Genomic DNA, 24,036 nt, shown 5'->3' on the forward strand with positions numbered 1-24,036 from the left:
TTTATGCTAATATTGTTTTGTCATAATGTCAATCAGTTAAGTATTGCAGAGTGACAGAATGGCAGTGAATTTCATTGTCATTAATCTGAGAAAGCTTTGGGCTTTCCTTGGCAAAGAGCAGAGGTGAGCCATGTCAAGGTTATGGAGGAGGTACACATTTTCTTAAGCTTTGCTGGTTAGTCCTACTTGTCCTTGCAATATCCTTAGGTAGAAATGGATGCCGGTTTGTATTTAAAGTAAGTAAATTTGAGTTAAAGAGTTTAAGTATCTTACTGACAGCATGATAGCCAGTTGGGCAAGCCTTAGCTAGAGGTCAAGTTTACTGCAACAAACTTTCTCATATTTCTAAGACCAGACTGTAAAACAGGAAGAGGCATCGTGTGTGCGTTCTGTTTATATCTTTCCAACAGACTGGTTTGTAAAGGATAGTGGTAGCAGTCAGAAGTAGCCAAAGGCCAAGTTGGTAGTTTGTTCTAAATTACAGAGTAGTCAACTTTTGGTAGATTTGGAAGATTGATAAACAGATTTTTTTATACTAATAGAGAAAGGAGAATTGTATTGACAGAATGTATAGTGATAGAGTTTTACATGTTAGAAAGTTTTTCTAATGGTGGCTGCATGTGTGATGCAAATCATGTCTTTGTTTCTTTGCTAGTTCTTGGGACAGTTCATATTCTCCTTTTTAGCTTTTGCACACATTTCAGTATTCCAAACAGGCCTTTTCCCTCCCCTTTGATGGTTTACTTGCCATTTTCTTAATAATCGGTTTCCAAAGCATACATATCTACCATCCCAGCAAACAGTAGCACTTGGGTCAGCAAGATGACTCAGCAGGAAAAGGCATTTGCCACAAAGCCTCAGGACTGAGTTCCATTTCCAGGACCCACATACCAACACACCATGCCATGTTTAGCTGACACATAGTAAAATAACTACAGAGGTTATTCCTCAAAGTCAGTGCAAGAGACCTTTACCCATATCTATACTCCTTAGTATATTAATGCTGAGGTCAATTATACATTAAGAAATGCTAATTTTAAGGCTGGAAGGTTAAGTCATCAGTTAAAGCACTTGTTACTTTTACTGAGGACTCAGTTTCTATTCACAGAACCACTCCAGTCTCGGAATCAATGCCCTCCTCTGACATCAGTGGTCACCAGGCACACATATGAAGCAATTACATGCATGCAGGCAAAACACTCATACAAATAAGAAAAAAGATAAATATTTATTTTAAGTTGAAGTTTCAGATATAGGTATATGTTGACTTATGTAAAATTAAGGGAAAGTCCCAACTGGTTGTTGTTTTGTTTTGTTTTGTTTTGTTTTATTTTGTTTTGTTTTGTTTTTGTTATTGATAGAGTGCTAGATTGTGATTTTATATGCAGCTTACCTCCATAGACTAACATTTATTTTCTACTCAACAGTTTTAGAATCTGAGGCTTAGGTGATCCTCAATTATTCTACTTGAGACATATTTTTAGATAACAAAATACACTGATTTCTCTTCTAAGTACTGTCACTACTAATACTCCAAAATGCATTGTGTTTGAAGCAACATTTTATAATATGTCTATGGGTGGGATCAATGTCATATCCTTTTGTTAACTTGAATGATATGAAAGAACTAACTTAGTGTGTTTAGTCACGTCTGCATATCAGCTTTACAAAGAATAGAATTGGTTTTCTGCAAAGTTTCAAGGGATTGGCACTACCTCTTAGTTCCTCGGGTCATGCAAGGGGTTCCATTGATACTGCTGTTACAGTCAGCCTAGCTGCAAGCTTCCCGTGCCATACAGCTGCAACTGTCAGATTTGAACCAAGCTTCTGAGTCCAGGTGGGAAGAAGTAGCAGTGTTTGCATGCATGAACTCTGACCTGATAGGATCGGTCTACCTGTTGTAACCCCAAATTATATCAGAAGTACCTTGCTTGTTTTAATTGCTAACTAACCGTTTAGTATAAAATCACTTCAGGCCAGTGCTTCAGGATCTTTCTCTTAGATGTAATATGCTACCAGCTTGCAGTTTGCTTCCCCGTGGTATAGACCACACCACATCTTCACACCTGCTACTGATCTTGACTTTTGGATTGCCTTCTTTGTCACTGTGTGTGTACCACTTGACCATTTGTTTCTGTGTGTTTGCACAGCAAACCAGAAACATAACTTTCATTCTGTGATGTTTTTTCTCTATATTATTTCTTAGATACATTACTCTATACCATTTATTTCTTCAGTGTTCCAAAGTCATCTCTACATGTTTATAAACATAAATCTTCCTTGTTCTAATTTCTTGAATACATGTGTATAATTTCACAAAATGGAATTACACTCTTCTGGTTCAGTCTACTTTTATTTTATTGAAAATAGATTCTTCTCTTCTACTGTACATCCCAACCACAGTTTCGCCTCCCTCCACTCTCCCAGCCCTCTCCCCCGGATTCACTCGCCCTCTGTCTCTCATTAGAAAAGAGCAGGCCTCTGAGAGATAACAAGCAAACATGACAAAACAAAATACATTAAGATATAGCAAGACAGGCTGGACAAGGCAACCCAACAGGAGGGAAGAGTCTCAAGAGCAGGCACAAGAGTCAGAGACTACCCGCTCTCACTGTTAGAAGTCCCAAGAGATCACCAAGCTAACAGCCACAACATATATGCAGAGGACCTGGTGCAGATCCATGGAGGCCCCGAGCTTGCCACTGCAGTCTCTGAGCCCATGTGAGCCCTGCTTGTTGATTCAGTGGGCCATGTTCTCCTGGTGTCCTTCATGCCCTCTAACTCTTACAATCTTTCCATCCCCTCTTTTGCGGTATTCTCTGAGCTCCGAGAGGAAGAACCCAGTGGAGACCTCCAGTTTAGACTCTTTCCACATAGTGTCTGGCTGTGGGTTTCTGTATGTACTCTCATCTTCATCTGCTGCAGGAGGAAGCCTTTTGATGATTGGACAAGGCTTTGATCTATGACAATATCATAAAGAATCACTTCGATTTTGTTTTTGTTTTTGTTTTTGAACAGTTGTTTTTGGTTCTACCCTAGGTCTATGTGCTACCCAGTTTCTGGTTCCTAGCCACACAAGCAGTGTGGGACATGGGCTCCCTCTTACAAACGGAGTCAAAATCAGATACTGGTTGGCCATTCCCACAAATCCTGTACCACCATTTCCCCAACAGTCAGCAGGACAGATTGTAGGTCAAAGGTTTTGTGGCTGGGTTGGTGTCTATGTATGCTAAGAAATGCTTTCCTAATAAATTATCATGTATACTTAAAAGAAATTTGCAAGGGTAGGAGAAATAAGCCTACTATTCTCTGAGGGTTCAAAATGTCTAGACATTTCTCTCATTAGCCATAATGTGATGACTAAACACAGCAGTTATAATCTATTCAGATACAACATCATTGATTTAAAAAAGAAATTGTATGCCTTATCCAACTGTTACTTAGTGATATTTTTACACATGTAATATATCTAGGAAACAAACAAACAAGTATTTCAACGAGTTTTAATGTCATTTGTGGGGGACCAGCCCCACTTTTACGACCAGGGTACTCTCAAGTAGGGAGAAGTGAGGAATGTTTAGATAGAAAGAGATACCTAGATGATGAGAAGAAAGACAAACACAGGACAGCCTTGGGATGGCCTGGGTCAATATCCAACTGCTCAGAACTTTATTCAAGAGCTTTTTTATAACAATGCCAAGGAGAGGGGCAAAAGACCTCCCCTTTGCTAGATACCACTAAGTGTAGACCCTTCCAAACACCTGGCACTCAGGCCCATGGTCCATTTATCCCCTTATGCAGTCCTGCTGGGTAAAGCCACTAGGAAACCTTGGTGGGCTACATCATTTTAGAAAAGTGTCTATATTAAAATGTTTTAAAATACTCTTTTCTCACATCTTAATTTCATACTTCATATTGACTTTTCTAGATTAGAGAAATGTTTTTACAAAAAACTGGGTTAAAACATGCAAGGTTTTAAATGCCTTGACATAATTCTTATAGGAATTTAATATTTAGTTTAAAAGTGACAGTATAAAAAAATACTTTCAAAACTGATCTCTATATCTCCAATTTTGTTCATTTTTGCTATAACTGAATAGAACTTGGATTAGTTTATTTCTTTATAACAGATTTGTCGGTTTTATCCATTGAATTTCTCAAGTCCTTTGATACTGCTACTTGAAATGAAAACAGCTCTAACAATGGCTCAGTGGGTAAAGGTACTTGCCACACAAACCTGAATACCTGAGTCCAGTCCTTGGAATCCATGGTGAAAGGAGAAAACTGACTATAAAATATTGAGGCCTGTTGTATATGCACCATGGAGCATACACGCACAATATATGGACACATAATATGCACACATAATAATAGTGATTAAAGTCTTTTAGAAATGCAAATAAGTCTGTATTTGATTTATAAAAATAGCAAATCTGTCCTTCTTTTATATGTGACATATATAATCCTATTAAGTAATATTCACAGAAGCCTAGAAATTCCTCTTGGTTTTAAATAAAAAAAATAGTGCTTGACTAGAAGACCTGATAGCTTCAGGTCAAATTTTTTGTTGTTATAAGCTATTGCTAAAAGCTAGATTGGACATTGTTAATCCAGAATCCTAAATGCCCCCCAAATCCCAAAATTGTTGGCCACCATGATTCCACATTTGGAACATTCTATACCTGACCTTATATAACAGGTCTCAAACAAAATGTCACTGTATTAAAAATACTATGAAATTATTTCTAGGATATGTACATGAGGTATGTGTGAACAGATGAGTTCTGTATTTGGATTTGCTTACCATTCTCAGAGTATCATTTTGTATCTGTAGACAATTCCAAACTCCAAAAACACTATCTAAAACCTAAAACACTTAAAAATTTCCAAAGCTGTGGTGTGTGTAGTGAGAGAGAGTGGCATAGGGTAGACAGAGAGAGACAGTTTGCTGATATTCCTATATTATTCGCATTCCCTATATTCTTAACAATCATTGTCTCAAAAAGTAGTGAAAGGAAACATTAGAAAAGTCTTGTATTTTTACTGTTTTGATAATATTTTTCCTATCCTAATGCTAGGTCTTCAAACATGAGCTAGCTTACTTACTGACTGGGATTCTTGGAGCAGCAATAGATTATTGGATCTTCCTTGGTATTCAGATGGGTAGAAATGTGATCCGACACATGTCTGATGACTTAGGAAGTTATATCTCCCTTTCCTGTGATGGTAAGTTTCTTTATTATGGTTTCATTTTAATCACTCATTCTGAAAATCAGTTTTGAGTTTGCTTCAAAAAGTCTATTCTTTACTGTATATTCATATGAAGATTTCTTTGAAATAATACACAGATGTGTACCTATGGAGGCAATATAAAAAGAAATAGAAATTTTTCTTTAATGCTTCCATACAGAGAGCTTCTATCTACTTTTTATCTGAGAATTTACATTGTTGAACTTGTATTACATATAACATTTTTAAACATTTATTTATTTATATAATTTATTTGCTTTTATGTGTATTGGTGTCAGATTTCCTGGAAATGGAGTTACAGACAGTTGTGAGCTACAATGTGGGTGCTGGGAATTGAAACAGGGTCCTCTGGAAGGGCAGCCAGGGCTCTTAACCTCTGAGCCATCTTTCCAGCCATAAACATTTACGTTTTAGTGGTTTTTGAGAACTTTATTGAGTACTGAATTTATACCATTTCAGTCCCACAACTCCCTGCTTGAATTCCTACTGTGACTCCTCATCCAACTTCATGCCCTTTTCTCCTTTGATATTGTTTTGTGTGTGTGTGTGTGTGTGTGTGTGTGTCTGTCTGTCTGTCTGTCTGTCTGTCTGTCTATCTCATAGAAGACATTACTGGGCTATTAAAGTCTTTCTGCGCCCTTTTCCATGGTGTTCTCTGAGCCTTTGCTGTAGGAGTTAGGTTATAAATATATTGATTGGGAATAGGCTCCCTGTTTTTAACCAAATATGGATGGTCTCTGTTTTTGAAGAGAATAAAAGCTCTTTGATGAAGGATGGAAGCTACACTTATCTGTGGATGGGAGAGTAGCATTTTGAATACACCCAGGAATTACACTGGTCAGGGAGCATGGCAGTTATAAGTTTTCCTCTAGGTCCATTACCTCACCAGCCATAGGTAATTAGCTAAGTTAGCAGTCACCAGGCATGTCTTCTCTCCTATTAAACTTACCTAAGGATCATTTAGATGGCTCTTGGTTACCCTCTGAATTATTAAGTACAGTAACCAATTTTTTAATTGAGTATCTTGGATTTTTTTCCCAAAGGCCTTTTCATCTTTTGAGATGTCCATTTGATTTTTTTTTTTTTTTTTTTGGCCAAATCTATTTGTGATTTTTTTTTTACGTTTATTGACTTATATATATTGAACCATCCTAGCATCTCCACAATAAAGCCAGCTTTATTTGAGTAGATGATCTTTTTGATAAGCAGGTGAAAATTTATATTCTTTTCTCTAAACATTGCATACTTTTTCTAAATATTTTTGATAGTTTCATATAATGTGAATATTTAGATGCTAGTGTAGAAAATACTACCAGTAAATACATTATTGTTTGGCTATATATGCATCATATATAAAAATGTTAATGTTTTTCTAGTTCTATAACTAAAAATTATAGAACATTATAATTTACACATTTAAAATCAGTTCCTTCCTGTTTAATTGTGATGGCGTGGTGACTCGAGCCTGTAATCCCACACACAAAGACCTGCACAATGACACCACCAAATGACACGCCAGTGTGGATCCTCATAAGGCATACCTTAAATGAAGGGCTACTGGATGTTAATGGCTGCTGATAAAGGGAGAATCAGTTTTCTGTAAAGATTAGCCGCTTAGCAGATTATCTAGTCACTCTTGAATTTTAACCGAGGGTGTAGAGAAAAGGGAGGATTTTGCTCCAAGGAGAAGTTGATAGTCACAACTGAGGAAGAAGATGCTAACTGGCACCAATGGACAGAATTTAAGGAGGCTACAGATATCAGGAATAGCCTCCTGTACCAAACAATTCCCCAGCAAAAACACTAGTTCACCTTGGTATTTGACAAATGAATGAATGACTCATAATAATTCATACTAGAAAGCCAAAATAGGACAAACCTTAAAATACTTACAGGTCATGTCAGTCACCTTGGGAAATGTCATAACCAACTTTTGGGTCTGCAGAACAGGAAGGCTTTCCTAAAACTTCCATTACCTGACTGCATAACCAACTTCAGAAGTTCTTTCTTTCCTCCTTCATACCTGTCACCTTTAGTTTCTAACTTTTCAGCTACAGGAGCTGTGTGGCCCCCACCTCAAGAACATGTTTTCTTACAAACCAAGTTGTCTGTTGTTTGGACTGCCAGATACACAATTTTGCACACGTTTTGCAGTACGTCTTGGTATGTTGGATTTCTTGATCTAGTTGAATCTTTAAAAAAGATTCTGTAATAGGTATGCAGTTTATAATAACTGGATTCACAATTTATTCAATGATACCGCCTATAAAGAGAGGTTTCTTGATTCTACCAAAGTTAGAAAATTTTTATCATTTTATCTCCATCCTGTTTCTTTTTCATTGAGCTTAGCAGGTGATTACTGTTCCTTTTTTAGAATAGATATCATTTGTTGAGTGGCTTTTCAACATTTCTTAGCTCAAATTCAATTTTACCTTAAAGCTTTTATAACTTCTTTCCAATCATTTCTTCTAGGTGGGTTAGTGGTTTTAAAAAATCACAGTTTGGATATAATTTACTAGAATGCCAGGGAATTTAGCTAACAATTCCTTGTTTTCTTCCAATAATGAAAATATTAGCATCAGCATTACAGACTGTCAATATAGTTTTTTGTGTTGTTGCCAGTGTATAATGGCTGCCTTTAATGAAATCTGACTTATACTTTAGCCCAATGCATGAAACAATAGCCCTTGCATTCATGGAGATCAGTAGGAATGCTACTGCTTCAGTGCTTTCTTTATTCATATTCTGGGTGGCTCTTCACTCCAAAGTAAGACATTCGCTGTGCCTTACTTACTAGGAAAGTTACTCTGTTCTCGCATGACAGATTTCAACCCTAGCAGTTGGAGCCTGTGGCTGATGACTGATTTGAGCTAAAAATTTAGCATTAATATCACTCTTAATACTGTGAGCACAACCATTAATTTGGTGACAGGGATTTATCTTTGTTCACCAGTTTAAAATTCTAGAGAAGTTGAAATTAAGTCATTATTTTGAGGTGAATTTCCTTACTCTTTGCTTACTCTTCTCAGGGTGCACAGCAGCAGTGTGGCTCAATGGGCAAACACCTTTGCTGCCAGGCTGGGTAACTGGAATTTCATTCTTAGGATCCACATGGTAGAAGGAGAAAACCAATTCTACAAAATAATCCTTTGGCCTCTGTGTACGCGCGCGTGTGTGAACACACACACAGAGTCTGAATAAGAAGCTACAGTGAAAACACACACGCACAAATATAGAATTGATTCCAGAGGTTTCAAATTATGGAGTGGGCAAACCATTTAACAATTTTTGACATATATTTCTAAAAATAATCCAAATTAGTATCTTCCCACGATTTTGCTCAAGAGAGCTTAGTGTTTGTCAAAAGACAGGAATAAAGTAAATAGTTTAATCTTAAGACAGAAGCAGCCTTTCTGTATTCAAAATACAGTTGAAATATTCATCTATCATGGAAGCTTTCTCATGTATTTTAATAATGTCTTTTTTGTTCAAATCTTTATGAAGAAATTTGAAAATCATTGTTTGCCAATTTCTTTTGTTGTTGCTGTTATATCTTGGTAGATGTTCCTGCCTGTTTTGTTTGGGTATGTTTTGTTTTTTACATCAGTTCACTTATTTTCCTCTGTATTTTCTGACTCATTGGTAATATGGTAGATTTGGCTGTTATATCATTTTCATTTGAAGATATCAACTCACCTTCCTCATTTATGTTTAGTGTAATTGCTGAAGTTTACAATTATTTTATGAGAATTAAGGCAGTATATTTCAGAAGACAGGTATAATCCTTTTCATTAGATCTCATGCCTATCACTTTCACATCAGAGCTATAGTATTGGTTTTTTTTTTTCACACTTCAGACAGAATTTCCTTTCTGCATGTTTATCCTAATTTCATGTTTATCTGAATTTCATTTTTATCCTAACCGAAACTCTTGAGAAACTAGCTTCAGATGGAGATTAGATTTTTCATTTATGTAAAAAAATCAGGGTAAATATTTCTTGCTCTGTAGGCCTAGAAGCTGTCTTGATAAAACCACCTTACACAAATGATAATGATAATGGCGTGTTACGGTAACACTTTATATTCCTTTGCTGATCTGTTTGTTTTGATGAGAAAGAACATGTGTCGTTCCAACGGTCCCATGGCCATACAAATGGATCCAGTTAAATTGGTGGTTGTGGGAGCATAGACTTCTACCTAGGCCTTTATTCCACTGATCTCTGTATCACAGCTTCTTATACTGTGCTCTGTTGTTCAGCTTGAGCTCTTTTAGTATCCTGTTGGTTGATCTCGTCCTTTGTCATTGTAGTGTGTTCTTTATGCTGCTGTTTATTTGGAAAGTTTAGTAGAAAGTTATATCATTAAACAGATGACATGAAAATCCTCTACCTTAGTAGTTGGTCTCCGTCAATTAATCTGTCTGTATATTAATAAAGTTTTGTCTTAACACTTGAAGTTTTGGATAGAAAAGATTTAAGGATATTCGTGGGTTTTGTTATTTTTCATAAATTATCTCATTGTAAAGTGGGTGCAAATTTTAGTGAAATCTTCTCATATTTGTTTTATACATTTCTTCTTTACTTGTATATGTCCTCTAGCTTGTCAGTGATAAAAATCATTGAGTAAAATCAGAGGAAACTTCTTTCCATCAGCTCAAGACTGAATGTGACAAATTTGTTACATGTGTGTTTTTTCAATAAAACTAAGGGCTCTTGATACCTCCCTGTAATCCTAGCACTTGAAAGGTGGAGGAAGGAGAATAAATAGTACAGGGTCATTCTCAGCTACATAGAGAATTCAGAGGGCCACAGAAGACCCTGTCTTAAAATAAATAAATAAAAATACATACTCTGTTATTGGCCATAGCACACTTCTGCCCTCATAGACAGACATAGAGAGATTGTGAGTAAGGCCAGCCTGGATCTCACAAGATTGTGAGACCTTGTGTCAAAAGAAAATTTAATCAGTTCGGTTTTTTTTTTTGTTTTGTTTTGTTTTGTTTTTTAATTAAATTAGTTAAAACTAAGAACTAGTTTTCCAAAAAGGATCCAACTTGAGATTGTTAATGTTGCTTGGAAACTCAAAGGTAAAGTCTCTCATATTGATATAATGATGTAACCATATACTCTATGGTTTTGTTGTTTTTGTTTGTTTTAGTTTTTTTTTTTTTTTTTTTTTTTTTTTTGGTTTTTCGAGACAGGGTTTCTCTGTGTAGCTTTGCGCCTTTCCTGGAACTCACTTGGTAGCCCAGGCTGGCCTCGAACTCACAGAGATCCGCCTGGCTCTGCCTCCCGAGTGCTGGGATTAAAGGCGTGCGCCACCACCGCCCGGCTGTTTTAGTTTTTAGACAAGGTCTCACTATGTAGCTAAGGCTGCCCTAGAACTATGTAAATTAGGTTAATTTAAATTCACAGAGGTCCCTGTTTTTGCTTCCTGAATGCTAGGATAGGCATGCACTAGCATTTCTGACACTCTCTATATGTATGATTTTAAGAATTTTAAAGTGATAACGTTTGTTTTTCAAGTGCTGGCATATGTACCATAAAATTTATCTTGAAAAACAAGGAGGAATATATGTATGTGTGTGATATATTATGTACACACACACACACACACCATCCATAGTGGTTCAAAATTATAACTAAAGTTTACTGGCTTAGGAAATAACACTCAATTGAGTAGCACCCTCTGGAAAAATGAGGAAAATGTATGAGGTGGAGCAGTGACTGTATCTACTTGTTGTTACAGATTTTTCTTCACAAGAACTAGAGACCCTCATTTGTTCTTTCTCGTCTTCCTGGCTTCAGATGTTTGTTGCCGAAGCCATCTTCAAGAAGCTGTGCTTACAGGGCCCTGCCAGTGCTTGTGCCGCCGCCGCCGCGCCACTCTCCCTCCAGAAAATTGTAAGCCCTGCCCTATTCAGGTTCTCCTTTTTCCTAAGAAGTGAGTTCATGAGCTCACTTTCAATTCTTAGTTATTTCTCATAAATAATAAATGTGTTCTGTGGGCAGAACACAACTCATAAATCTTTCAACACATTAAAGAGCTGGTATTTTCTATCTCAAAAACAAAGTAGTAGAGCTGGAGTGGTGGCCCAGTGTTCTTCCAGGGACCCAAGTTCAGTTCCTACTATGTACATACATGCCCCCCTCCAAATACACTCACAAATAAATAGTAAAAACATGTCTTTTCAGAGATTGATTAGTGAGTAGAAATTTTGATTATTTGGGGGGAATAAGTAGAAAAAAGTATTTCTTGAGATTTGCCATAATACATAATACTTTGAAACTATATCCAATTTTTTTTGTACTTGACATTTAAAAATGAAAACTTAGGAAGATGTATCCTATGTACATACACATATATAAGTGGCACTTGCTCCCATTTTCTGTTGTCTTGGCCATGTTAGACACTAAGGTCTAAAGCTCTGGAAGCTTCTTCAACAAACACCAAGTCCCTTTGTTTATTGAAATGCTGGGCAAATTGCTTTGCAACAGGACATGCTTGAAGGATATTTTCACTGCTTATTCCATTTACTCTGGACTTATTTTTCTGTTGAAGAAAACCATTAGCAAAATTGAAATAACAAAATACCTGTTGTCTAGAAGTCTTAGGTACGAAAATATGTAAATCATTGTAAGTTGGATATGAGACTTAATCAAAAGAACTTTTCTAAATGTATATTAAGATTGAACTAGAAAATGTAATTATTTTATAAAGGCATCTTCATCTGCAAGATATTAACAAAATAATTCCATAGATAATAACACAGAACTGTCAGTTTTAATATTTAATAGTACTTAGAGAAGATAATGTGGCAATGTTGTTGTGAAATCAAGAAAATAAAACCAGACTTGTTAGTAAACTGATCAAGTAATTCCATTTTACTGCTCTTTGTAGTTTCAGTAATAATATAATCTTACTTTGTAACAGATAGACTCCTATTTGCCTGTTTTGGGAGAAATGGACATACATAGAGCTGGAAAGATGCAGTTGCCAAAAAAAATCGGCCAGCGCCCTTGCCTAGAGTCTCAGAGAGCGTTACTAATGCTGAATGGGGCAAAGCAAAAACAAGTGGAAGGTCGGCCAGAGTTTCCGTAAGTAATGCTGCGCTACAGCTGTCCTTTGTTTTGGAATATGGCCTTTACTCTGAACTTCTTGAACTTTAGGTTACCTGGGGTATTGTCTGCATTGTATTGATTGGAAGAAAACTCAATTTTAGACCTATAAATATATAAGATCAGCACTTTCTTTTACTGTAATGCAAAGACCACAGTTCCCTCCTACTAAGTGTGTCCCAAAAGAAATGAAACTATTAGTCAAATCTGTTTCATACAAATGTTTTTCTGAAACATGTAGTACTACTTATTTTTGTAATATAAATGAGGTTTTTGGATATGGAGGCCTGCATTCTTATTTAGCTTTCAGCTTTATTTTCTCTACCAAATGTGATTTACTTGGTTTCTTCTTTGCCCGACATTCTATACTCATTACCTTTGTAGTGAGCAGTTGGAGGTATAGACTAATAAAGTGAAAATTAATGCATCAAAATTTGTTTCTATATAGCTGACATCATTTTAAAAATTGGAAAGCAATGTGATTGAATGAGTAAGTGGTTTAAGTGGAAAGGAGGAGGAAAACTACTATCTTATGTATGCTGGCATGCCTTACTGAAAAACAAGCTCCCCTTGGTTTTCTTTCTTTTCAGAGAGTTGAACCGTGCTAAATGTTCCTCGTCATTGAAAAAATTGAAGAAGAAGTCAGAAGGAGAATTGTCATGTTCCAAGGAGAATTGCCCCTCTTTGATTACAAAGATGAATTTTCACAAAACTAATCTAAAAGGTATCCCAAGGATCTGAGTGAACTTATGCTAAGAACTTTTCATGGTTGTAGTCAGTACTTGAGAATCTCACACATTTGCCCTGATGAATGTTTTCACTTAAATACTGGACTAGGTCCAGGAAATACCTTCATGGATAGCGTATTATTTTCTTGAACTCATTTATGCAAACGAAGTGGTCATGTAGCACCTGGTTAATAGAATGTCCCTCCCTGTCTGTCTCCCCTGCCTTTCCAGACGCTCATTGGTGTGCAGCGCTCATTGAGCTCATTCCAGACTTTCCCTCCTTACCTTGCTCTTCCACATCAACCTGTGCTGCTTAGGATCAGTGTCTTCTGATTTGAAAGTATAATTCATTCTTCCTCTCTTTTCAGTCCTACACATTTTGTGAACAAAGAATGAGGAGGAGGCTACGTTACAGAGCCGTGTTAAGCATATGGACTCTTTTCTTCTAGGCACTGAGCCCAGACTGAAATGTGTCTGGCTTTTGGTTCTAACAGTACTGGAGCCTAAGTGCCTAATGGATGGAATTTCAGGAATAGTGCTGCGATCGTTCACTCTAGCACCTCTTTACTTCGATAGCTCATAACCTGAAGATAGGTTATCTACAAGGCATCTCTTCTTAGACAAACCAAGTCGCTAGATTTACAAATTGTTCTTACTTACAAACTGTATCACATGTATTAACTCATGATATGTATTAGCTCCTGAAAACAGTGACAGCAAAGCTTTTACAATCTTTCCATGTGATAGTTTATAACTGCCCATTTAGCTCGAAATATGAAGACTATTAGGTGAGAACTCAGATATTCACTTCAAAGATTAGTGCCTATTTTCTTTGTTTTATTGTTTCAAAATGGAAAATGAATATGAATGACTTTAGGCTGAACAGCAGAAGGAGTTGGTAGAGGAAGAAAATTGAGAAATACAGAAAAACTTGAAGAGACTTCCTATGCTTGTAGAAGGAATGCTCAGTAGAAGTTGCAGAGATAATATGTAAAACTGAGCACTATAAAAATGTGCTACTCAGTATTTTATAGCAAGAACAAATTATGTCCATGTTTCATTTTGTTTCCTGCAGTCACTGACAAGTATTTAACCATTTTTCTTAATGTCAAATTATGACTTACATTTTACTATTCTTAGTTATAAGAGAGATTGTGAATCGATAATTTTGACCAGCAGCTACTTACTACATTCCTCCAAGCAAAAATTGCGCCATTCTATGTGCTAGTTTTATTCACCTTTAAGTGCTACATAAGGTCCCCCCCTCTCTCTCTCCCTCTCTCCCTCCCTCCCTCCCTCCCTCTCTCCCTCTTTCCCTCTCTCTCTGTGCGCGTGTGTGTTCTTGCGTGTGTGTGTGCGTGCATGTGTGTGTGTGTGCGTGCATGTGTGTGTGTGTGTGGTGTTTATATTAAGATTCTTCCATTTCTCCCTCTGTGCTGCTGTAGCCAAGCCAGACAGCCTATTGAGAAGCAGCAAACCATCTGTTAATGGATTTGAAGTTCTGAATTATACTTGAGTATGTGGAGGCACTCGTGCTTAGCCAGGAACATTCATTTGAATTAAGCTATAAATGCTGTATAAGAAAGAGCCCTACATTTAGCGGAGGTTCATGAATAAATTTAAGAGAGGGCAATTGCGCTTTAAAACTTTTATTGCTGCAAAACCAAGTATTTTTGGTGTTTCTGTCATTTAGGGTTTTTATAGCAGGATTGAAGCTTTAAACCTTGAACTAGGGAAAGACAATGCCTGTGTTAAAGCTTCAGCTGTAGAATTTCATCACTGAATTGCTGACAGAACAGAAGCTCTGGATTGCTGGGGTCCCCCGCCCACCCGCCTTTTTTTTTTTTTTTTCTTTTTTTAATTCAAGAGATGTTTAAACCAGTCAGAAGGAAAACTCAATAAATAATTGTCTGGCATGGGTCCAGAGCTTCTAGTTCATGGCCTTTGATTATTTTCTTTGGTTGATATCTTGTCTTCTCTGGAATAATCTATTAATTTTTTATGGCAGGGGAAACAGCTCTGCATAGAGCTTGCATAAAAAACCAAGTGGAGAAATTGATTTTCCTTCTCTCTCTGCCAGGAATAGACATCAACGTTAAAGGTAAGTTCTCTAGGTCTTTGTGCTCTCATTCAGTGTCCTAAAATTTATCATACAAAATAGTTTTATGTCACATTAAGAAAAACCATTTAAATTAATTTACTGAAGATATTTTAAAAATACCGTTAGCAGCCAAGCCAAAATAATTCATTATGTGATAATTTAGAGCTAATAATATAAAATATTTTAGTAGTAATTTTTCTGGTCATATTCTAACATTAATATTTTGAAGTTGTTTTTTATTTGTTTTCATTTTCTTAAATAGAAATATGATTACACTGTGTTCATTTTCACCAAAGCTGTTTTTCATATATGAAGCTCCTACAGAGTAATAGGATGGTAGTCATAGAATATCAATACTTTGCAACCAACAGTACTACTTCTGCTGTTTTAAAACTTGCCTTGATTTCTAATTTAGACAATGCTGGCTGGACGCCTTTGCATGAAGCCTGTAACTATGGCAACACAGTGTGTGTCCAGGAAATTTTGCAACGTTGTCCAGAGGTAGATCTGTTCACTCAAGTGGACGGGGTGACTCCTTTGCATGATGCACTGTCAAACGGACATGTAGAAATTGGCAAGCTGCTCCTGCAGCACGGGGGTGAGTGTGTGTGTGCTAAATGGATCTCGGTAAATTATCTAGGCTTTTGATAAATCCCGTGGAGGCAGATAACACTTTATGTTTAAGATCTATAAGGAAAGATGTTCTTATTTCTTAGTCATGGAAAGGTAAAGACAAAAGGCCTCCCAAAATATAGCTACCCTTTATTAGCTGTTGTTAGAATAATTGTATAATATGTAAGTACTATTAAAACCTATGTTCAGTTGAACATGTTGGTTTTAATATTCCATTTACTTAATATGATGTCTGTGAACTAGGCATTTCTTAAAGCTTTGGAGTCAGTGCTTCCTGTGACTGCTCGGTTCTCCATTCTTGTTTTATTGCATATGTATGTATAACTCTGGAGCCAGTGTTGTCTTTATAAGGTATTCCTTTATAGAGTGTGGAGAAGATATCCAAGAATATTTTCTCATTCGTATTTGCAGTCTTAAGTTAAAGTCAGGTTTCAGATGGTATTGAGTGTAATGCAAGGGTTTTGTGAAGAGGCTAACTGAAGCTTCATGTCCATCAACTGCTTTTCTTGATTCTCTAGATTTACCTTCAGCAACTCCTGTCTTAGTGATGTTTCTGCATATGAACTATTACAAAATTGTGCTTCAAAATATTCAACCTAATTTGTGTTTTAAAAAAGAAAACTGATAACTGGCTTGTAATGAGAAAAACAAACCTTTGTGTAAATCTATTGCTTTTATTGTGTTAATTTTAACTTAGAATTTGATGTATTTATGTTGTAAATAAGGCATTTATTTCCTTCTGTGTAAAAACAAAACACATATTCCTTATGTGGGCTTTTGTTTGTTTGGTTGGTTGGTTTTGATTTTGGGTTTTGGTTTTTTGAGTTTTGAGGAGGGGAACATTGCTATGTACATCCAAGAAAGAATGTATTGCATGATGGCTTGAAAGATTTGGCTATTTATAGTCTTCTCCTGCCCCCTAAAGGCTAAGTGTGACTGTTTTACCAAACACTGTTTCATAATTGATGTATTTTTTGTTTTTCCACCTTCTTTCTTAAATACTATTGTTCTCTAAACCTAATGTGTTTCCTATTAAATAACTCTGTTTTTCTACTCAAAGATTTAAATCTGACATTCTAGTAAATACTTGTTTCTGTATCAAATGATATAAGTGATATGAGGTATTACTGTATGAAATCCAGCTTATTAGTGTAATGTAGTGTTAGGTCAGCCAATGCGAATTTTACTAACAAAGAGCAGTAAGTGGTGATTCTCTGATTTAGGAGAGAAAACCTGCTTGTACTTGATGTTTGTCAAGGTCCATTGGCTTGTTTGTTTGTTTGTTGTTTTGTTTACTTAGCCAGTCAGATTCTGGGTTTGGATCTGTCACATGGCTTAGCATTGTCACTTGAAACTAATTTCAAGACTTTTGGGGTTGAGAGCAATAATATCAAGGTATATATTGCTAAACTTTATTTACTTCAGGTAATCGTATTTTTTTCCTAACAGGAATAAGTTGGAATATTTTACTTTTTTTTGCAATGTTAACACAAAGATAGGTAATACAATTATCATTTGGAATTCTTTTCTCTACAAATTATACATCAGTCATTATAAGTATGGTTGTAGTCCTCATTAAGAGTTTTATTCTCTTTCTGGTGGTTTAGTCCATGTTATAATGATAGTAATTTCCTGTCTTGTTTTCAATTGTACCTTCATATCCCAGGTAACATTTCTCGTACAAGATGGACTGACGAGTACAGAGTATTCCTGTACTGTGTTACATGGCTGAGTCCTGGGTTGTTGCTTTGCACTTCTCACGGCCTTTAATACTTAGGGGTAAACTTGAGTCCTTAGCATTTGACTACTTTGCAAGTATTAACTCTGACTGTTGGCAGTTTCTTTTTTTTTGTTTTTGTTGTTTTGATAGCTAGATGAACTATTGAGTTTGATAGTTTTCACATTGCCGAGTGATTTATCAGTAATGGAAAGGAGACATTTTTTTTTTCCTTTTTCCAAACTTATTAATTTCTTCTGTGAATACTGAAAGTCTTGTTCTTAAGGTGGCTGCAGGTAAGGTGTTAAAAGCTGTTTCATTTATCATCTATACTACTTTTCTAAGTAGAGTATATCCTTTCAAGCAGACTTCCTTAGACAGGTAACTAGAATTTTAAATTTGTAAACACACCTCTATTAGTCTATATAGGCAGTTATGGTCTGTGTGGCCAGCTAATTAGTAGAACTGTGAAGATAAAGAGAGCCCTTAAGCTTTGGGGGCTGGGGGAAGAAAACAGCTGTTACACTGCCAAAATAAACATGTTTTACTATTAACATTGTCCATTTCTTTTTCACAGGCCCAGAGCTTTTACAGCAGAGGAACTCTAGGGGGGAGTTGCCCTTGGATTACGTGCTGTCACCTAAAGACAAGGAAGAACTATTTGCCATTACCAATATAGATGATACACTGGACAACTTTCATGCTCAGACACAGAAACGTTTCTATCACCAACAGCTTGAATTTGGTTCATTTTTACTTAGTAGGATGTTGCTTAGTTTTTGTTCAGTATTTGACTTATCTTCGGAATTCCTCCTAGCTTTCCAAGGGTTAGCTCATCTGAGCGAGCTGCTCACGGCCTGCAGCAGTGACACGGAGCCCCCCAGTGCACACGCTGACTGGTTACTGGATCTGTACGCTAGAAACACAGAGACCTTGAAGAGGCTCCCAGATGTCCTTAAGGGATTGCCTGCGAAGCTAAGTGGGAGTCCTGGAGTGCACACTGAGGCCTTGTTGGTGACACTGGAAATGATGTGTCGGTCAGTCACAGAAGTGTCATGATGTCAGAAAGTGCGAGTCACATTCTAAACATGCAACTTGCTTTGCCACTTAGGGTAGTCATAGCTTATGGACAAGAGACAGACTTACAGCAGGTTTTCATAGCACTTAAAAAACATCTGCAGAACTAGAATATGGGCTCCCTTTCCAATGTTTAGAGTTTAACTCAGAAAGATACAGTAATAAAATGAAGTAGTTTTGTTGGGTATAAAATGCTTTTATTAATCTTTAAAATGCTCTGTTCTGAAAATATTTATTTATATTGTTTATACAGAAAATTAAATATTTTTCATATCAAAATGTCCTTTCCTCTAAGTGCTATAGGTTTTTAAATCATGGTAAGGATATTCATTAAAATGTATATCTATATACTTGTGAAACTTGTTTCTCCTTTTTAGGCTAATGTCTAAGATGAACTTGCTTTTCTGTGTTTCTAAAATAAACCTTTCTAGAATTTTAAATTATATCTAATAATCTTTGGTTTTTAAATGCTACAATATATACAGTTTTAGCAATTTAGTTCTTTGAACTGTTGTAGTTTAGCAGTGCATGCATGAAATATGTTTCATATCACTTAACCAGTCTTTTATCAGTGAAAACGTTTTACCACATAAGTTTTATTAAATATTATAATTAAAATTTACAATTAAATTGGCAGTGGAATAATGGGTCTGAGATTATCTGAGATTTTATTATGTAATATGGATTTGCAGATTAGTGTTTCAGTTTTTTCCCTAGTAGTTTATAACTTAAAAGACAGAATATGAATATTAACCACTTAAGAGATTGGAATTCCTTCACTGTTGGAAGTTACATTGTGTTGTACATGGGGAAAAGAAATTACAACTTAAATCGAGATGTTATGTAATGTGATTCCTGATCCAGTAGCAATTAATGTGTTAGAGAAGCACTTGAGTTTTATTTCACAAGTAGATCTTTCAGCAAGAGACAGATGCTCAATGTCTTAATCTCTCTGCTCTAATAAAAATCAAACTTCTGTAAGATTTCAAAATAGTTTTATATGCACTGTAAGAAATAGCATAAAAATTTGTGTTTGTTATTAATCGCCAAAGTATCGGGAAACATGAGTAGTCCCTTGGGAGGCTGAGTTAGGGGAATGGCTGTGAGTCTGTAGCCAGAGTAGGCTGCAGTGTGACCCTGTTAGAGAAGGACAACCAGAAAGATGGGGACAAGGAGCAGGGAGGGAGAGAAGAGGAAGGAGCCAGGAATAGTCACTTCGTTGCATGATGAAGGCACCTGGGATAATGCCGCTTCATCAATAACACAGGCTTGAGCATAGGCTTTGACTCAGGCACAGGGGAAGTCTCTGGCTAGTTTGTTATAACTAAATTACAAGGACATTTTTTTCTGTTTTGGTTTTCTTATATATCAAATGGAAGTAATGTCAGGTGTTTTTGTCCCAAAAGAATTGAGCTAAACTCTCACTTTGTATGATGCTTCATAAACTTTCCTTCTACCATTTCATTTGCTAATAATGAGAAGCTAAAGCATAAAGGAAGATGCTAATTGCTTGTTGACAGTAATTCTATGGTTAAAAAATATAAAATGAAACAATATTTGTTTAACTATCGGCATTGCATGACAAGCTGTTTTGTGTCCCACAAGCCTTGATGCCATGGGCTGTAACACATTCAGATGCCTCCAAGATGTTTTCCCGTAAGAAGGCATTGTTTCAGAAGTCGGGTACTGGGTTCCATGGCAACTTACTACTTCAGGATTCCAGTATTATTTCTATTATTTCTTGTCTTTATATTTTAGAAAACAGAATTGGTGCATTAACTCATCTTAAGAGGTCAAAGAGGAAAAAATTATAAACACTTAAAAGTCCTGAATCTTAACTTTTCATTGGAGACTTTTCAAAGTTGCAGCTGAAAACAAAACTGAGTAATGCCATTTTTTCTTGCATCCTCCCAGATTCGATGTCAGTGCCATGGAACTGTTTAGGGGGTGGGGGGAATCAAATCAAAGCCCTTCTACAACATGAATAAAAATCTGAGGGAATTTTCTGGTTGAGCAGTTTAGAAGGACCTTTTGAATTTTCCTGTTTTCTTAATTTTAGTTCCTTTGTAGAGAATAAAATGTTCTGTAGACATAGTTTCCTAGAAAATGACCAGGGGGAAAAATCACTTCTTGTAGTATAAAACAATGGAAAATGAATTATTGTATTAAATTAATCATTTTTGAAAAGCTCCTGAGCACAAAGTGGTCTACTCTCAGGAGCTGGCGACAGGAGAAGGAAGGCTGACAGAGCGGAAAGGTGAACCAGAGTTAAACGCTGTGCATCTCCACGTGTAAGGAAGGCTGGCCAACTGGGAAGGTGAACCAGAGTTAAACGCTGTGCATCTCCATGTGTTTTCTTAAGTGCTTTAGAGAGAAATAAGTGTTTCTGGGATCTTTAGTAAGTGTGCCCTACTGAGTCTGATAGTGTAATCATTTGATAAGTTTGGCAATTTTATTTTTAGAATAAATAGGCAGTGGATGGGCTTTTGAAGTCATAGTGCTCATTCTGAGACAAATGTAAATGTGTTAATGCTACAACACTTACATAAATACTAGAAGAGTATTTGCTGGCTCTTCTTAGTGCTGTAATAGGAAAATGAATAGATTTACATGAGGAAAAATTACTGGTGGTCTGTGCAGCCCTCTGCCTGTGATGGACTTGCTGAGAGCTGTCACTGCTGCTCCTTCATCAGGAGAAAGGAGTCATCTTTGACTGACATGAGGTGCTACTGCCTCCAGCGTTTACTAGGTGGTTCCCCTTGCCAGTCCTTGTGCCTCCTGGTAGCTTCCTGCCAAGTGCATCTCCCGCTGAGGTGGACCTTACAAAACTCAGAACGATAGTTGGTTTTGTATCAAATGTGGATTGAGTTTCCAGCCTTTTTGGAAAGTGCTTGTTTATGTTAGAACTGAATGTGGAGTAGTTAACTATTGCATGTAAATTAGATTATGTTATCCTACTGAAGGAAGATTTTGAGAGAAATGTTTCATAAGACTTTTTAAATATCAATAATCATTGGACAGATTACTCTGTCCTTCTGATCTTGCAGAACATATAGAGCTATATGTTTAACTCCTGACCCTAGTTTATGAGAACACAAGCAACCTAAACTGTATTATTTTTGTTTATTAAGATAAGAAGTTATATTAATTCATAGGAAGAAAATTCTGTGAAATTATTTGAATAAAATCTTAGAGATTTACAAATATAATTGCTTATCTTTTTTCAGATTATGGTCTGTTTGGGAGGTTTTTTTATCTTATAAGTTGTTTATGATGTGATATATTTAAACACATTGTACCTTTTAGTGCGGTTATAATACAATTGAACTTACATCAGACTATTTTTAAAGGTTTGAACTGCAACCCTAAGTCCTAGATATGAGTGATTTTTAAAAAATAATGCTTTGCTGTTAAAGATATAACTATTTGCATCTCTTTAAAATAAATACAGTGAGCTCTTTCCTTCTGTATTTATAACTGCTGACTTATTAATAAAAGCCAAGTGTGTTGTCAGAGAGACTATTGAAATAATGAAAGATGTGTATTATTTATACATACCATGAAAGTATTGGAATATATTGTTTTTAACAGGTATAGGCCCAAAAAGGCTCATTATTTAAGCATCTATGCATTCTTCTGTCCAGTTATAATTGAAACACTATGTCCTTGGTAAATGCAATCACCTTTCTTCTCATGTTACCAAACTGCATCAAATAAACTTTGATGTACTACTAATAAGTAGTAATTATTGATGGGAAATGGGTTAGTACTGTGGACTCTAAGATTTAATCCATCAAAAAAAGAAGTTTAAAATGCATTTAACATTTCCAGGGAAGGTCATTTACACTTAAGTGGAAATCTGGAATCCAGCTTTGAATTTACATCTATCATGCTTTCATTTCTTCTGATGGTAGATGAACTGAAAGTGCTAGTATTTCTCTATTCTCTTGTTTCCAAGTGAGATAGTCATGTTGAGAGGAAAATGGTTAATCTTAAAGTGGTGAGAGTTAGGTTGCTCCCAGTGACTTCCCAGCTTCACGGTTTCCGTCTGCATGCTTGGTGAGATTTTAATTCGTCTTTAGTTTTGTGGGGGTAGTGTTGGGTATCTGCCTTTACCTTAAACATGAATTTTTCTAGATTGTTTCTCTTTTACAGCAGCCATGAAATTACTGAGCATTAAGTAGAATTTGATAAAACTAAGATACGTATTTTAAAATCTAGTTGCAAAAGTGAAACCTGAACAAGGGGGGATGAGGAGAAATGGTTAGGGAATGTCTGGTTTAAAAGAATCAAGAAAGGAAAATTTCTAAATGTTGCTTAATATACTGACTGAAGTTACTGACTACATAAAATCATACAGAAGGCATATAGACAGATCTGAACATGGATAAGCTATGCCCTTGGCATTTTGAGCAATTTTTATAAGATAAACCAAGGGTCTAGATGATGGTTTTGTAGAGTGCTTTTATGGTTGAAATTCAGTAAAAATAAGTGAAGAATAAAAATGCCAGTTTAATAGTAACATTAAAAACTGTTCTGACTAGTGGTATTCAGTGCTTTCCTCAGGGTTAGGTAAATCTAATTGTCTTAACTGAAAATGTAGTATTGAAATTTAGAAGTAATTGTCTCATTTTTCTCATCACTACAGTTCTTATAATTTCCCTTCCAAAGGACTGTAAATTCATACTGAGACTGTCATTGGAATAAACTTAAAAAAATCCATTTATTAAAAGTTCTCAAATGCCTTTTTCTTTCTTGACTGATTTTAATTTTGTGATGAAAAATAGCAGATATTTAAATGTCATTAGAGACTTTTCTCTAAATTTCATGGAGAAAATATAAGTGAATACATTGTTATTGGTAGTTATGTTTATGGTAGTTAATATTTTTCATTTATCTAACTTTTGCCTACTTTTTTTTTATTTTTTTAATTAAGAAATTTTTTCTTCATTTAACATACCAATCAATGTTCCCCCTCTTCCCTTCTTCCACCCCTCCAGCCTCCCCCTCTCAACCCACCCCGCCATTCCCTCCGATAAGAAGGTAGAGATACATTTAGTAGAGGCAGTTCCAAGACCCTCTCCTTGCCTCAAGGCTATGTGAAGTATTCCATCATAGGTAGTGGGCTCCAAAAAGCCTGCCTACACTAGGGATGAATTCTGATCCTACTGCCAGCCCACGCGCCCCCCACTTCCCGCCCCCCAGCTTACACAGCTGTCTTGCTACACAGAGATCCTGGTCTAGTCCCATGCAGGCTCCACAGTTGTTCTAAATTTCATGAGTTCCCACTAGTTTGGTTTGGTTGTCTCTGTAGGTTTCCCCCGTCATGATCTTGATGCTCCTTGCTCATAGAATCCCTCTTCTCTCCCTTCGACTGGACTCCTGGATGCTTGGCTGTGTTTCTCTGCATCT

General features: G+C 36.2%; 1 protein-coding gene across 1 annotated transcript in view; it reads left to right on the top strand.

Moving 5' to 3' along the window:
• Positions 1 to 23,351, top strand: part of Slf1 (SMC5-SMC6 complex localization factor 1) — a 69,591-nt gene extending 46,240 nt beyond the window's left edge. Inside the window, 7 exon segments of the mRNA XM_028891576.2 lie at positions 5,079 to 5,226; positions 10,999 to 11,153; positions 12,184 to 12,347; positions 12,959 to 13,092; positions 15,105 to 15,197; positions 15,613 to 15,795; positions 18,125 to 23,351. Coding sequence (XP_028747409.1) covers positions 5,079 to 5,226; positions 10,999 to 11,153; positions 12,184 to 12,347; positions 12,959 to 13,092; positions 15,105 to 15,197; positions 15,613 to 15,795; positions 18,125 to 18,606 — 1,359 coding nt within the window. The 3' untranslated portion in view covers positions 18,607 to 23,351.
• The last annotated feature ends 685 nt before the right edge of the window (positions 23,352 to 24,036 follow it).

This window comes from Peromyscus leucopus, chromosome 15 (assembly GCF_004664715.2).
Source record: "Peromyscus leucopus breed LL Stock chromosome 15, UCI_PerLeu_2.1, whole genome shotgun sequence".
Classification (NCBI taxonomy): Eukaryota; Metazoa; Chordata; class Mammalia; order Rodentia; family Cricetidae; genus Peromyscus; species Peromyscus leucopus.